This window comes from Hippocampus comes, unplaced genomic scaffold (assembly GCF_001891065.2).
Source record: "Hippocampus comes isolate QL1 unplaced genomic scaffold, H_comes_QL1_v1.1 scaffold128, whole genome shotgun sequence".
Classification (NCBI taxonomy): domain Eukaryota; kingdom Metazoa; phylum Chordata; class Actinopteri; order Syngnathiformes; family Syngnathidae; genus Hippocampus; species Hippocampus comes.
Genome location: NW_017805852.1, coordinates 843173 through 858000, shown reverse-complemented (window position 1 = coordinate 858000; position 14828 = coordinate 843173). Strand labels below are relative to the sequence as shown.

Genomic DNA, 14828 nt, shown 5'->3' with positions numbered 1-14828 from the left:
TTATGCATACATGCAGAGCAAACTATAAACGACGTTTTTTTTCCCTCGTGAGGGATGTTGCAATACCCAAGTGAACCGCGTGGAGTGCGTGTGACGTCACGCCGGAACATAACTCCAGCGCCGTGCACCAGGCGCCTTTTCTCGCTGCTGAACGTTTCATATCAATGGGAAGAGCAAGTGTTAAAATGAAGCGACGGATTCAGACCAGCGCCGCTATCTGACACATTCCCACTCCCCCACCGTTCGCCTGCAGACTAAATGTGATCTCGCCGGCGTGTCGTGGGACGGCTGCCGTGGACTGCAGCTGACGTCAAGGCTGCTCTGGTGGCAGCATCCGCGGGCAAGGTAAGAAAGCTAATGAAGGACTCGAAGCTAATGTACTCTCCGTGCTCGCTAAGCTAGCTGCACAACGCCACCGAGCGGTCTTGTCAACTGAAATTAATATTATTTTAATCCAAAACGTAAAAAAAAAACGTAGCAAGCTGTCGTGATTGCACTGCAGTCCGTGCCACGAGGACTCTTTCAAAGGCGGTCCTATCGATCGATCCCTATTTATACTTTGAAGCGACTGAGCATCAAAGGCATGACGTGGAAGTCAAGATCAAGTCTTTCCCGGTGGTACTAATACAAATGTTACCGGCATTATCCGCCACCTAAAGACACATAGGTATGGATTTTACATTGATGCAAATCATACAAATCACACAGGTTAAATCCAAATACTGTTAGTTGGCCGTTTTGTAGTGCCGGTCGAATGTCTACTGAGCCACAAACCGGAGTCAAGTAAGGGCATTGTGACTTAAGAATAATATGAGTGAAATAAAAGTTTTTTTAAAAAGTCCTCCAAATAACCGCCGTGGTGCCCTGAGATACGAGTTTGAATGCTTTACGTGACCACAATCTTAACTCAAAACACTCCTATCCAAAATTGTGTTTTCTCCGTTGCAATAGAGATAAAACAATGAATCGATGAATCAAAAACTAATTATTATCAATGTAATGAACAACTACCTCGATGAATCGAAGAATTATTTTGAGCAATTATGATTTAAGTGTGGTACGAGAACCACTCTTGGTATTTTTTTTCGTGCCTTGGTCACCTCAGGGGGCAGTATAAGACAATTGGACTGGAGCGTTAGATGCTCTCTTGTCGGCATGGCTGTAATATTCATTCTTGGAGAGGATAAAGAATATACGCCTCTGAATATTGCAATAGTAACTTTCTACTTGTGTTGCTAGACTTTGCTATTTTGCGTTCAGATGCCCATTGCTTTTAACATAAAAAAAAAAAAAAAAAATTAGAAAAAGTAAAGAAACCCTAAAACGTATTGTTTTTCTTTTGGACTCGTGTTTAAAACCCTGTAAGACCCAGAAATAGAAAAGAAATGAGCAAAAAAATGTTTTGACCGCTTAGATATCTTCCACCAGGCGGTCAGGAGACTCAACTCCCTCCCTGCTCTGCCCGCACTCCCCGCCCTCTGCCTCTGCCCGACCCCTGCCTCCTGTCACAGACTATGACCCTCCCCTCATTATCCAACATCCGCGTATTGCACAATGCACTACCTCACTTTACCCACAATAGCCACAAGTACCATTGTTTATGCTGTTTATATTGTTTATATCGTCTATACTGTTTATACTGTTCAGATGACAAATTATGTCTTTTTTATACAGTGTAGCTGCTATCTTTTCTTAGCTGTGTGTGTTTAACTCACAGCATGTTTGCATGCATGTTTGCACTGAGGATTGAGAGGAAGAAATTTCATCTATGCTGCATGTCATACGTAAAGCATATTTGACAATGAAGATGACCTTGACCTTGACCTTGATATTGTTGTAGAAGGCCTCTGATGGAGAAATGGAAGCGTTTTGATTCATTTGTTTTTTTAGGTTTTATTAACTTTTTAGGAAAATGACGTCTTCTTGCAACGTAGAGACTTGGTAGTAGCAGAAACTCACTCTGTCTGATCAAATCTACAGAATGTGAAAGCATTTAAACGCAGGATGGATTGTTCATTTCCCTCCTTAATAGTAGCCAAATATTATAAGGAATAATGCTGATCCTCGTTTTATCAATTTACTTAAAGCATTGTGGCAACCCGCAATGTATGGCCTCTCCACCTCAACCGCGGTTCTGGTGGCTTTGCACTGAATTTTCTGCGCCGGGTCTGGCCCGGCCGGCAAAGGACGATGACACATGCGTCACTGCTCGGTTGTCATGCCCCTTGACAGCGCAGATGTTGCGCTTCCCTCCCTCTCCCCTTTTTCCTTGAGCTCTTTCGAACTAGCCGCCTGAGAAAAACTTGTAGTTTGGACCCTCGAGGAAGAGTGGAGGCGAGCGTCCTCATGACATCACCTGCCAGTCCGAGCTCAGATTTGACTCTCTCCTCCCATCAACACTCCCTTGCTAGACCTCAAAGTATGCTAGCTATTCCGGTTCTCGCCCATAATTTCAATCCCCAACGGGGGTGTGGCTTGCCACGCATGTACTCCTTAATGTCGCTGAACCTAACCTTGAAAGGAATCGTCAATTCGTCCACAGTGGTTGTGCTCTTTAGGTCTCACCTGCTGCTCATCTGTGTGACCAGAGCGGTGATCGAAGTATCAAACCAATATTTTGGGAGACTCGGCCGGATTTGTCAAATGTTTTCTCGAATGGTGTTCTCGATAATTCGTATGTTGTCAATGAAAACCCGAACATGTTGGTTTCGGTCTCACCAATCATGTTAATTATCGCATCAAATATTCCAGTCGTCTGGATAATGTCAACAAGCGACGGGACGGATGGGTTCAGGGCAAGTATGCATTTGCGATGTCAACAAATGGTCCAAACGAGCCGGTTTGATGGTGTGCATTCGAAGAAAGGATGTGGGACGGCCCCCGCGGCTTTTCTGCCAGGTGGGAGGGAGGGGGGGTCCTCCGAGGTGACGGTGGCGTGGACAAGCCTCTGGTTTCCCCAAGGTGTGGGCCTGACAAAGCGTTTGCTGAAGCGGCGCGGGCGGCGGCTAATGACAGTCCTGCTGCTGACGACTGCAAGGCGACCCTGATAATTTCGTGGGGGGGGGGGGGGCCACTCAATCACCCGGCCCCCGGCAGCCCACCGGGATATAAAAAAACGGGAGCAAGAGACGACGATATCCTCTTCTTGTGAGCGCTGTGAGAATCCCGTCAAAGCTGTTGGTGACGTTTGGTGTCTGCTCGGAACTTGTTTGGCAGTCAACATTCCCGTTCTGAAAAACGGGATGATTTCTCAGCCGCGTCACATTAAATTCCTCGCGACCGGAGCGACTCGACTTGGCGCCAAACCCCAAGGTAGGATGGCTTGCGCTCACAAGCCCCCTCTTTGTGACCAAAAAAAGGAAAAAGAATGGGGAAAAAAGTCTTGGAGAAAATGTGACTCTATTCTGGTAACGCTGCAACTTTTTCTAAACTATCCAAGTCGTCGCTTGGTGGGGGAAAAAAAAAAAATCAGTCTTTATGGTCATTATAGAGATGAAAAGTATGACTTGAGTTCCAGAAGATTGTAACTCAATTTCGGTCGTGTTTGCCACTTTTATTTGGGAAAATGTGTTTGATCGAAAACAATGAAAGCTTTTAAGCTTCATAAATGTATCAAGGTCTTATTTATTCTCAGTGATTTGACTTTTTTCTTGAATATTTTTTTAATTGCAAATATAGTATGACTCTTATTTTTTGTCTGAAATGTTTTTGTCTAAGCAAATATGAAAAAAGAAAAAAAAAATCCTGCAAAAATAAAATACGCCTTTTCCAAAAATACACAAAGTATATTGGATGAAAAGGCCAACATAATTTTTGCAAGATTACCACTAAATTCCAGTAGCATTGCAACTTTTATGAAGAAAAATACAGCTTTTTGCTTCAAAAAAATATGAACAGGAATCTCAAAAAAATTAATCTCCAAATATCTTTCAGACATTAAAAAAAAAAATCATATTTTTGAAGGGGGAGCTTTTATTGTAGCGATATCTCTTTTTACTCCCTAATAATAATTTAAAAAAGATTTTTAAAAATTCAACCATATGGCATAATGCTAGCTAAGCTAAAAGCTATGATGGGCAGTCCGTCCCACCCCCTCCAGCCCGCCCTGACAGCACTGGGTAGCTCCTTCAGCCAGAGACTGTTACACCCGCGCTGCAAGAAGGAAAGATACCGCCGCTCGTTCCTACCGACTGCTGTCAGGCTGCTGAATAAAACATGCATGAAAACCTGTAACCATTGTAAATAGCACAGCCACTTTATGCTGCATATATGCAGTGGCATTTATGCTTATATCTATATCTTGTATTTATATTGCATTCGTACTGTGTACAGTTCTTTTTCTGAAACATTTATTTGTGCATGCAACACTTTTTTTTTTTTCTACCCCCCAATTTTGCTGCTGGAGACTGCAAATTTCCCCAGTGTGGGACAAATAAAGGTCTCTTGTAGCACGCTAACTTTTTGTTTAAAAAAAAAAAAAAAAAAAGTTCTCTCAGTCAGAAGTCTGACATTATTTTCATAAAATTACACCTTGAATCCTGTCTTATGAGGATTTATGTAAAGAAAAAAAAACACAAAAAGGATTCCCCCCCCCCCCCCCCCAGACATTTTGGCTTCATGACGTCGAAATTAATGATGTCAGCTTTTTTGGTGGCCTTTTTCATGAGTGACCTGGTTTAGCCGTGACTTTTCCCAGCCGCCCGCTTCAGATGCCGATAAGGCTGCAAGAAAGAAAAACCTTTGCAATTTTTTGGCATTTTCAGTCGAGTCCAGTGGGACGTGTTAGGGTGAGCTTAGCTTTGCTCTGTGCTTTTGATGTGATTGGATTTTGTTGGGTACAAGTGTTGTGTCTGGCTGATCGGAACGCTGACGACTGCCAGTCTGCCCTCAGCGTCCGCGTTATCTGCGGCGCATGCCGCTCCGAATGGGCCTTGGACTCTTGAGCGGTCACAAGCAAGCGGACACGCCGACTCCGCCGCTGACACTCATGGCGTGTCGCCCTCGTCATTATTGATTGGACGCCGATGCAAAAGTAAACTTCTGCTTTTAGTCTCACACGTTGGAGTTCCTCATGGGGAAAAAAAAAAAAAAATTATTCTCAAATGATGACGATTTTAGTCTCTTTTAATTTAGGATCTGGCTTGTCCTGTTTGGAGTCGCCACAGGGACTTTATTCGTGTTCACTGCCTGCCTTCATTATTGGCAGCCCTACTTAAGATGTATTCAAAAGTGTTATTTTATTTTTTTTGCGGAAACATATTCTCGTGCTAAAAATTGCGCATAGAATCGTTTGACCTGACACAGAATCAAGCTCCTCCCATGACCATGTCAGTCCCCGGACCTCAACCTCATTGAGGGGGCGGACAAGGAGAGTGGAGAGAGGAGCCAGGTTGCTGGACGATTTCGGTTGTACGAAGAAGAATGGAAGATTTCTGTATTTTCCCATCTTCAGAGGAGGAGATGAGGTGCCCTTTTGTAGTGGTGCACAACGGATGCTTCATGAAGCACTTGTGATCGTTTTTTGACTCCTCTAGGTTTAAAGATGCAGTGGAATGTTCATCCATTTCCATTGCGCTAACTTTTATATTCAAACCAAGAGCACCATCTAGAGGAGTCAAAAAATATAACGAGTGCTTCATGAAGCTTCGTTTTCCCATCGCTCCCGTTTTGTTGGCAAAAGGCATTGGGAACAAAGGATTAACATTAGGGTTGCCAATAATCGTGTCACACGCTATTTGATGCCAAAGAATGATTTCTTAACGTGGGAGTGAATAAATGCACTTGAATGAAGGGGTGCGTTTCCTCTCTAAAAAGTCCGATATTGTTTTGAAAAAGACACCAATTTATTCGAATGGCAGTGCGTGACTCACTTTGGAGTCCGGCATGGATTGAGCGGCGACTCCTGCCGAATGCCCACGTCTCGTGACCGGGCGTCGTTTCAGCTTCATGAAAAAATGAATACATTTTTAAAAATCGGAAAACCGAAATGATGGACAGCATTAGAACGCGAAATCGCCACAAGTGAGTATGTTCCCCATATTTCTCGTACGTTTTCAGCATTTCACTTTATATCTTTAGAAAGAACTCTGTAAAATTCACAGTGCGCGGTCTTTATTTGGCAAGATGCAATTTGGTAGGCATCGGGAGTTGACCCACAAAAAAACAAAACAAAAAATTTAAGCGAAATAATTCCATCTGTTGCTTGGGCTCTCCCAAGTCCTCTTTGCCGCGGCCGAAGAATGTGTTGCTTTCTCGTAATTGTGGTCCGGTTCGAGTACCTAGGTAACACTAGTTCCTTGTTTACCATGTGACTCGTCAAACAAAAGAATAAACACTCCCAAGGCTCAGCAGTAAATGTCCTCGTCTTCAAATAAACAAGTCAAGTGGAATTAAGCTAAGTCAAGATGAAATTAGAATAACAATTGGTCAGCCACTTTCAATTTTCAGGGGCGTTTTGGGAGCACAGGTCGACAACTGGTTGCATTGATCAACATTTCTAAAGTGGACAGTTGAAGCATCCTTACTAACAAACACATCTCAAAACAAATCTGTTGTTTGGGAGTCCAGTAAAGTCAGACTGACACAAGAAATGCTTGTGGTGATTGCGTCAAATTCTCCACAATCGACAAATGCGTCACTTTTTGAAAACAAAAAAAAAATGCAATTCCTTGCGACACCGTAAAGTAAGGGAGACAGACTAAAAACATTGCATTGTTTGAATTCCTCACAATTGACCAACAAAAAGAAAAGCGTCTTGAACAACCACTTATTAACCCCCCCACAAAAAAAGAAAATAACAAACCCAAAATGTTTTACGTTCTACTCCAGCCCAAGCAAAGTCAGCAAGACTTGACAAGATTGAGCCTTGATTCTGCACCAGTGACAGAAGAAGAACTTTGCGCTTTGGAGTGAGCCTTCCGTGACATCGCACGTGTCCCACACAACAAATTTGCTCCCATCTCAATAGTCAGCGGCTCTTCAGTTGTGTTTGCTTTGGCTTAATTTCAACGAGTTAGATGATCTGAAGACCACCGCGCTCTCTGTTTTTAGTTGCGCAATGTGCACCCGCTCCGAGTAATCAAAGCACAGCATGTCACCAAAGATAAGTGGAGCCCCAAAACTGCCGAGTGAGTCCATGTGCTCTATAAATGTCCTTGAAATGTCGGAGGAATGCTCCAATGTGGTTTGCAGAGGAGGAGCTTTTGACTCTGGGCTCGACTTCATTGCCCGAGTCAAGCGGGCAGTCGCCCGTCCTCCTTCCGACGACGTCCTCGTCGACTCGCCGGTGAGTGGTACCTTTTGTCTCCTGTCTCCCACCTAGTCCAAGCCGCTGAAGCGCCGAGAGACACCCCCCACCCACCACCCCGCCCCCCTTGTGGTGAGCCTCTCGCCTGTGACTGAATGAGCCTGTTTGTCGGCCGCGAATCAAGGTCCCATCTGTCGAAAGTGAGCATACGCGCGCACGCTGCATCTTGGCATGGGGCCAAAATGGGAGAGTGTGCATTTATGAAGCGGCGTGTCGTTGGAAAGATCAACAATGGTTCCTCCCACCCGTGTCACTTCAGTCACACTGTTAAGTGCAGGAATGCGCTGGCATAGAAGTGCGGCCCGGTCATTTCACTCCCAAGTGGGAGCTGTGAGCCTCGAGTTGCGAATCGTCCTTCCACTCGGGGCCTGAGTTGATTTGGTTCTCTGACTCAAGTTTGGGGATTGACCAGAAACACCAGAAACTGAAGTGATTCACGGGCAGAAAACGCAGGTTTGGATGATCCGTCGGTGAATTCAGAGGAATCTCTGTCGGGCCCGATGAGTGTGCTTCCCGACACGGGTGACAAAGTGTTGTACAGTGCTCTGTTGCATAAGTGCGAGCTATCGGTCCTGAGGCGACAAGTCTCGTTGCGCTTCATTTCTAGGTTGACTTATGTTATGACTCACAGGAAAGGCTCCAGGGGCGTTAGTTGTGTTAGCGTGGTGGAAAAGGGCCATGGCTCAAGTTCAAGGACTAACCAGAAGCATCGACTCGCGTGACTCAGCAGAGACGTCGAATTCTAGACTCGGGTCATTTTGGTTCCTCGACTCGAGGTGAGGGAGGCACGGTGGCCGACTGGCTGCCACGCTCACCTCACAGTTCTGAGGGATTTCTTCGAATGTGTCGAGTTGGCACGTTCTCCCGCCCACTTTCCAGAAACATGAACTCGAGGTTGATTGAACATCTAAATTCCCCCTGAGAAAGTGTGAACGGTTGTTTCGTCTACTTGTGCCCGCTGATGGCTGGCGACCAATTCAACAGACTATCTGGAGCCACCATGGCCTCACCGGATTTGGTTCAATGACTCACGTTAACGAATTGGGTTTTAGTTCGGTGTAGTCAAACGAGCCCAAGGCGGAATCCCACTTACTTGAGTCGGACAACCAAATAGAGTGAGACCGCCGTGTTTCCGGTGAGTTGGCGAACTCATTTTCTGGTGAGTTAGTTGAGTCGCTGAATCAAATTGTCGCTTGTCGCAGAGGGTTCTGGAATGGCGATAAACAAGGGACGATTGTCGTCATTATTGTGAGATGCCTTATTTCCTTCTTATCGGCAGATACAAGTCCAGCCCGCGCAGCAGCCATGTCGATGGCTTCCGGCATACTCCGATCACTGCCCATCTTGGTCCTGGCCTTTGTCCTGCCGCTTTGTCAAGTGGCAGCTCAGGAGGATGTTCAGCGCCAGTCCCCAGCCCAGGTTCTCGAAGACCTGCTGGCCCGCCACGGCGACAACAGCACCATCACTGTGCCACAGTTGCGCTCCCTGCTGGCCCTGCTCAGCCAGGGCGATGCCGACGCGGTACGCCAGAATGTGACGACCACGACCGCGCCGCCCAAACTGAACAACTCAAAGGTAAGAGCGAAGAAGAACCGGTTGGTTCCAAAACTCCCTGGCCTCATGAGTCAAAGTTGTATTGAATACAATACAATAGATCCTGATTTATCAATCAATAATCACTAGTCAGAGGTCAATTTGAGGCTTTTATGAGACGTCTCTCCGGGTACTCTTAAGTTAGCTAAAAACCAGCTGACTCAAGTCACTGGACTCATCCGAATGTCTGTGGATTTGAGGGATTTAGCTCACACCGATGACTTGTTTCACCGACTGGAGATGACATACTCACCAGAGACGACAGACTCGAACGATTTGGTGAGCCAACTCAAGGGAACGGACTCATCGGAAACAGCACACACTCGGATGACTTGGTTCCCTGACCAGAGTTAGCGACCTGGATGACGTGATTCATAGACTCGAGTTAGCGGACTTGCCGTGAACCTTGGCTGAAGCGCCTCCACTCTTATGAAGCCAACCGCAACGCCGCCGAATCCCATTGGTTTGGTTCACTGACTCGAATGAGTGCGCTCTGCAGAAAAAAAACGACTCCAGAGACTCATGTGAAATGTGGTACACTCTGTTCACTGGTGTGGACACACAGGCAAGAAACGCCCATAGGCACAGATGCTTTTGTTTACTGTCACTCACTGGAACGAAACACCCGCAAGCTCAGATCAGTCGGTTCACCACCTGGAAGAACTCAAGAACAACACAAACTCAAATGGTTTGGTTCAGTGAATCGATACTCGGCTGCTTTGGCTCAAAGGGACTCACTGCACATTTGAGTCCGTGATTCCGATGATTCGGAAATAGTGATTGAAGTGCCTTGACTTATCAGACTCACTGTGGACTCGCTTGAGCGGACTCACTGGAGAGCAGACTCTGAGGATTTGGTTCGCTGACTCCATTTAGCAGACTCACCTGCGGACGTGGAGGTCCACTCCCTTCAAAAGCAGCTTTCGATGTCTCCGGTCGCTGCATATTTCGGCGGCTTAATGTCGCGCAGGATTGCCCGGTTGGCCCGATGAGCTTGAGCCTTCAAAGTGATCAGGTGGAAGGTTATTCCAAGTTCACATGACTGTTATTCTGCTTGCAATATCCATCACTGTCTGTCCCCCCCCCGTCGCAGTGCTTGCCGGAGGACACGCTGGCCATCTACAGCATGGGCGAGCAGTCTCGTCTGGACGGGCGCGGCTTGCAGGAGTTGTGCCCCACCATGCTGCAGCAGTTGGACGCCGGTGCGTGCCGAGCCCGCGCTCAAGACCAGCTGGGCAGCGACACCTCGCCGAGGCCCACTGATGCTGAAGGTACAATGTCTCAACAACTTAATTTAGGGTTTGATCTGGAGGCTCTCGCAGGGCTCGCCGCATCCTGATGAACCCAAAGCACTTGAGAGGAAACGACAAGGCTTTCATTGGAAGTTACTTGAAAATGAAATGTCACATGTATAATACACACACCTATCTGTCTGTCCAGCTATCTATCCAGCTAGCCAGCTATCAAGCTAGCAGGACAGACAGCTAGCTAGCTAGAGCAAACACTTTAGCTAGCTACCTAGCTAGCTTGCGCTCTAGCTATTTCCTGTCACTCTTCTGTCCAGTGAAAAACACATTTCTCCAAGTTTCCAGGTTTTTTTTTTTTTTTTTCATTGTGTTTTGACTGACGTTTAGCACAATGTGCCCACTTTATTGGAATTGGCTTTGTAGTTTAGTAACAAATGCAATTTATACGGTGGCAAAATGTAGTCTTTTTGTTATATGTGGCCTATGTCACTTAGTGCTGCCCAATGAAAACCACCCATGTTCCAGGAGATGTGTGGTTTATTTTCACTGGACGACATTATTTCTGGAAGCTTTTCTTCGAAGTCTCACACTGGAACCTCGAGGTGGCTCATTGTCTTACGCATTTTTTCTCATTGCAGAGCTTCTCCTCTTTTTGCGGGCGTATCTAACGTGAGCTTGTGGAGTTTGTTGATGCCTTCGTGCGAGCGCCCCCCCCCCCAACCCCACTTTGCATCCCGCGTTACACCGCTAGGTTGCACAAAAGGACGGAGAGGTTCCCGCAAAATGTTGCACACTTCCCTCAAGCTCCCCTTGCGCCTCGCTTCTTTTCCTTCCTGTCTTTGTTTGTTTCAGGGTGGCCTGCTGCGCGGGTTTCTCTCTTTCCTGCTACTTCATTGTGTGGAAAAAACACTGGCTTCTTCATTTGGGCATGAATGGCAAGTCTGTCTCTGTTCTTGAGTGGTTACGCTTAATTTGACCCTCCCCCCGCTTTTTTTTTTTTGTCTACAGGACCTAAGGTGCAAACACCTGGATAGACAAAAGGGCATGTGTGGTTGAAGCCTCTTTTACTCACTTGAAACAAAAGAGAAGGCCAATCGGAGATGTTACTGTCGAGTTGGAATTCATCACTCTGTACCTTTCACGCAGAACCTGGCAAAGGGGGCAGAAGTTCAAACGGCTTGTCTCCATGTCGGCGCCACCACTCCGCTGAAGTGCATTCATTACCAAGCCAGTCGCAATGTTTGACCATGAGCAAGAACTGAAACGGACGGGCGGTTCGGTCAGTGCGGCAAAGCAGCCGCGGTGGCTCAAGCGTGTGAAAGTTTTGCACTCTGACTGAGATCGATAGCGCGGCCGCCAGCCAACTTTGCGAGTCCGTCTTCAAATGCAGTGCGGCGAATACTCGAAAAGGCGTTCTAAAGCCAGCTGATGAATTGTTGAAATCTTCAAAGACCTTCGACAGGTCGCGTGAAAAGGGCTTGTGTGTGCGTGTGTTTAGTTTAACCTTCTTTTTTCTGTGTAGCAACCGAAATGAGTTGACGGGTGGAATGGGAGGTGCACTGTAAGGCCGCTGTGCGTGACGCTCATCTCGCTGTGCTCGCTGGTGGGGGCCAGCGTGGTGCCGTTCATGAAGAAAACATTTTACAAGCGTCTGCTGCTCTACTTCATTGCGCTGGCCATCGGCACGCTCTACTCCAACGCCCTTTTCCAGCTCATTCCAGAGGTAGAGTTCCAGCTGTTGTGCAATGAGACAAAAACAGAGGAGGTCCGCGTTGCGCCTCTCGCTCGCTTATTCATGGTGACAATGGAAAAAAAATGGCGCTGTGAGAAGTAATCCACAAATCAAGAGATGAAGTCATGCCGTTTTGTATCATGAAGGGAGGCCATGCTAGGTAGAGTTCCAGCTGTTGTGCAATGAGACAAAAACAGAGGAGGTCCGCGTTGCGCCTCTCGCTCGCTCTTCGTTCTGATTCATGGTGACAATGGAAAAAAAAAAAACGGCGCTATGAGAAGTAATCCGCAAATCACGAGATGAAGTCATGCCGTTTTGCATCATGGAGGGAGGCCATGCTAATGCTAATGCTAATTGAGCAGTGAGGAGCGCCTTTCAAATTGCCTCGAGTGAGCGAGTACGCATCAGATGAGGGTCTCAAAGCGTACCAAGCAGCAAACTCAACTGTACTGTACAACTTACAGACTTCATTGAGAACGAATAACTGTTTTTCTCCGTTGTTGCAAGATGAGGAGTTGCGGCCTTGACACTTGGCATACCTGACTTTATTAGCGCCTTTCAAATTGCCTCGAGTGAGCGAGTACGCCATCAGATGAGGGGCTCAAAGCGTACCAAGCAGCGAACTCAACTGTACTGTACGACTTACAGACTTCATTGAGCACGAATAATTTGTTTTCTCCGTTGTTGCAAGATGAGGAGTTTGCCGCCTTGACACTTGGCATACCTGACTTGATGATGTCACCAAGCACATTGTCGTTGTATTGAAGATTTGTTTTTCTCCCCCCCCTTATCAGGCCTTGGGCTTCGACCCCATGGTCGACTTCTATGCGTCAAAGTCCGCTGTGGTGTTTGGAGGCTTTTACCTCTTCTTTTTCACCGAGAAGATCCTTAAGATGCTCCTCAAGCAGAAGGACACAGTGAGTGACGTCAACAAAAAACATAACAAAACAAAAAAGACTTTTTTGGGATTGCGAGGGGGGGGGGGCTTTTAAGAGAGTGTCAATGAAATCCTCCACATGGCGGGAGGTCCTTGATTTGATTGAGTGCTTGTCCGCCCATCAGGGTCACGGCCACAGTCATTACTCCAGCGCCGAGCGCTACGCCGCACCCGGCCTAGACGTGGAGGAGGGCGAGAAGCTGCAGCAGAACGGGGAGCTGAGCGCCGGCCACGCTCCGGGCAAAATGGACGCCGGCGAGGGCGAGCTCATGCTGCACCCCTCGCAGACCCCGCAGGTAAGCCTTCGTGCCAGAGCCGCTCCTGGAAAGAGTGGCTCCCAAATTAAAAGCAGCCACGCTCGCTCTTGGAAAACAAACGTAACCCCCGAGCCATTTCGAGAAGGCGTGTGCACAAAATAATTCAAGTCACTCCTAGATGGAGAGAGTAGAAGCATACTTGTTGATAATATAATTCAACAGTTGGCTTTTGGGAGAAAGGGTAGAAGAAATAATGGGGTGTGGCGCCTGGAAATACTCAGGCCAAATAAATCAACCACACCTGAAAAGATCCGCCGCTTGTTTTATTTGCACCCGTTTGACCGCGGACGTTGAGACAAACTGATCTTGTTGTCTTGAGTCACGAACACAAGTTGTGAAACTCTTCTTGGTTTGGGTCTGCCCGACTGTTTATACTGCCCCTGGTGGCCAAGTCGTGTACACCAGAAGGCGCCTCAAGGAGTTCAATATGGCGGATGAATTCTTTTGATTCTATTTAAATATCCGTATGCCTATGTTTTCATACTGTTCAGTATTATAGCATGCTATTTTTTTTAATTGTATTTCTTTTTTTGTTGCTGCTGCTGCTCACGAACTGGGTGAAGACGAAAATAACTCCGCCGCTTGTTTTATTTGCACCCGTTTGACCGCGAACATTGAGACAAACTGATCTTGTTGTCTTGAGTCATGAACACAAGTTGTGAAACTCTTCTTGGTTTGGGTCTGCCCGACTGTTTATACTACCCCTGGTGGCCAAGTCGTGTACACCAGAAGGCGCCTCAAGGAGTTCAATATGGCGGATGAATTCTTTTGATTCTATTTAAATATCCGTATGCCTATGTTTTCATACTGTTCAGTATTATAGCATGCTATTTTTTTTAATTGTATTTCTTTTTTTGTTGCTGCTGCTGCAATGGATTGATGTCATTTCAAAATATTCACCAGTAGCACGATTCAAAACTACATTAAATCAAGTTTGAAAGCTTATAAAGCTTTCCAAAGGCTATCGCCAAGACTACCTTGTTACGAGCAACGCTCGTAACAATGCCCCGTAACAACTGCCCGACTGTTTATACTGCCCCTGGTGGCCAAGTTGTATACACCAGAAGGCGCTTCAAGGAGTTCAATATGGCGATGAATTCTTTTGATTCTATTGAAATATCCGTATGCCTATGTTTTCATACTGTACAGTATTATAACATGCTATTTTTTTAATTGTATTTTTTCTTGTTGCTGCTGCTCCAATGGATTGATGTCATTTCAAAATATTCACCAGTAGCACGATTCAAAACTACATTAAATCAAGTTTGATAGCTTATCAAGCTTTCTAAAGGCTATCGCCAAGACTACCTTGTTACAATGCCCCGTAACAAAAAAATGCCCCTTTTTTGTAACAAACACGTGTCAAGTGCTACTTGCAGCTTCTTGTTATGAGACAAGCGATACGTTTTCGCCGACGTCATTCTTCCCCCTTTGACGCCCGTCCTCGCCACCCTTCAGGCGACTTTGTCATCCTGCTGAACGCCGGCATGACCATCCAGCAGGCGCTCTTCTTCAACTTCCTGTCGGCCTGCTGCTGCTACCTGGGGATGGGCTTCGGCATTCTGGCCGGAAACAGTTTCTCCCCCAACTGGATCTTTGCCCTGGCAGGAGGCATGTTCCTCTACATCTCTCTGGCGGACATGGTCAGTCCCATCTTCACTGATTTTTTTTTTTTTTTTTCAAATTATCCCCCCGA

General features: G+C 46.5%; 1 protein-coding gene across 1 annotated transcript; it reads left to right on the top strand.

Annotated features, from left to right (window-relative positions):
- Positions 1-55: 55 nt before the first annotated feature.
- LOC109526898 (zinc transporter ZIP14-like) lies at positions 56-14823 on the top strand (the record flags this gene model as incomplete). Its single annotated transcript, XM_019888474.1, has 8 exons — positions 56-345; positions 8586-8881; positions 9993-10170; positions 11682-11869; positions 12673-12795; positions 12941-13111; positions 13686-13689; positions 14591-14823. Coding segments are annotated over exons 2-8 (1167 nt in total), but the record flags the coding sequence as incomplete, so codon positions are not given.
- Positions 14824-14828: the final 5 nt, after the last annotated feature.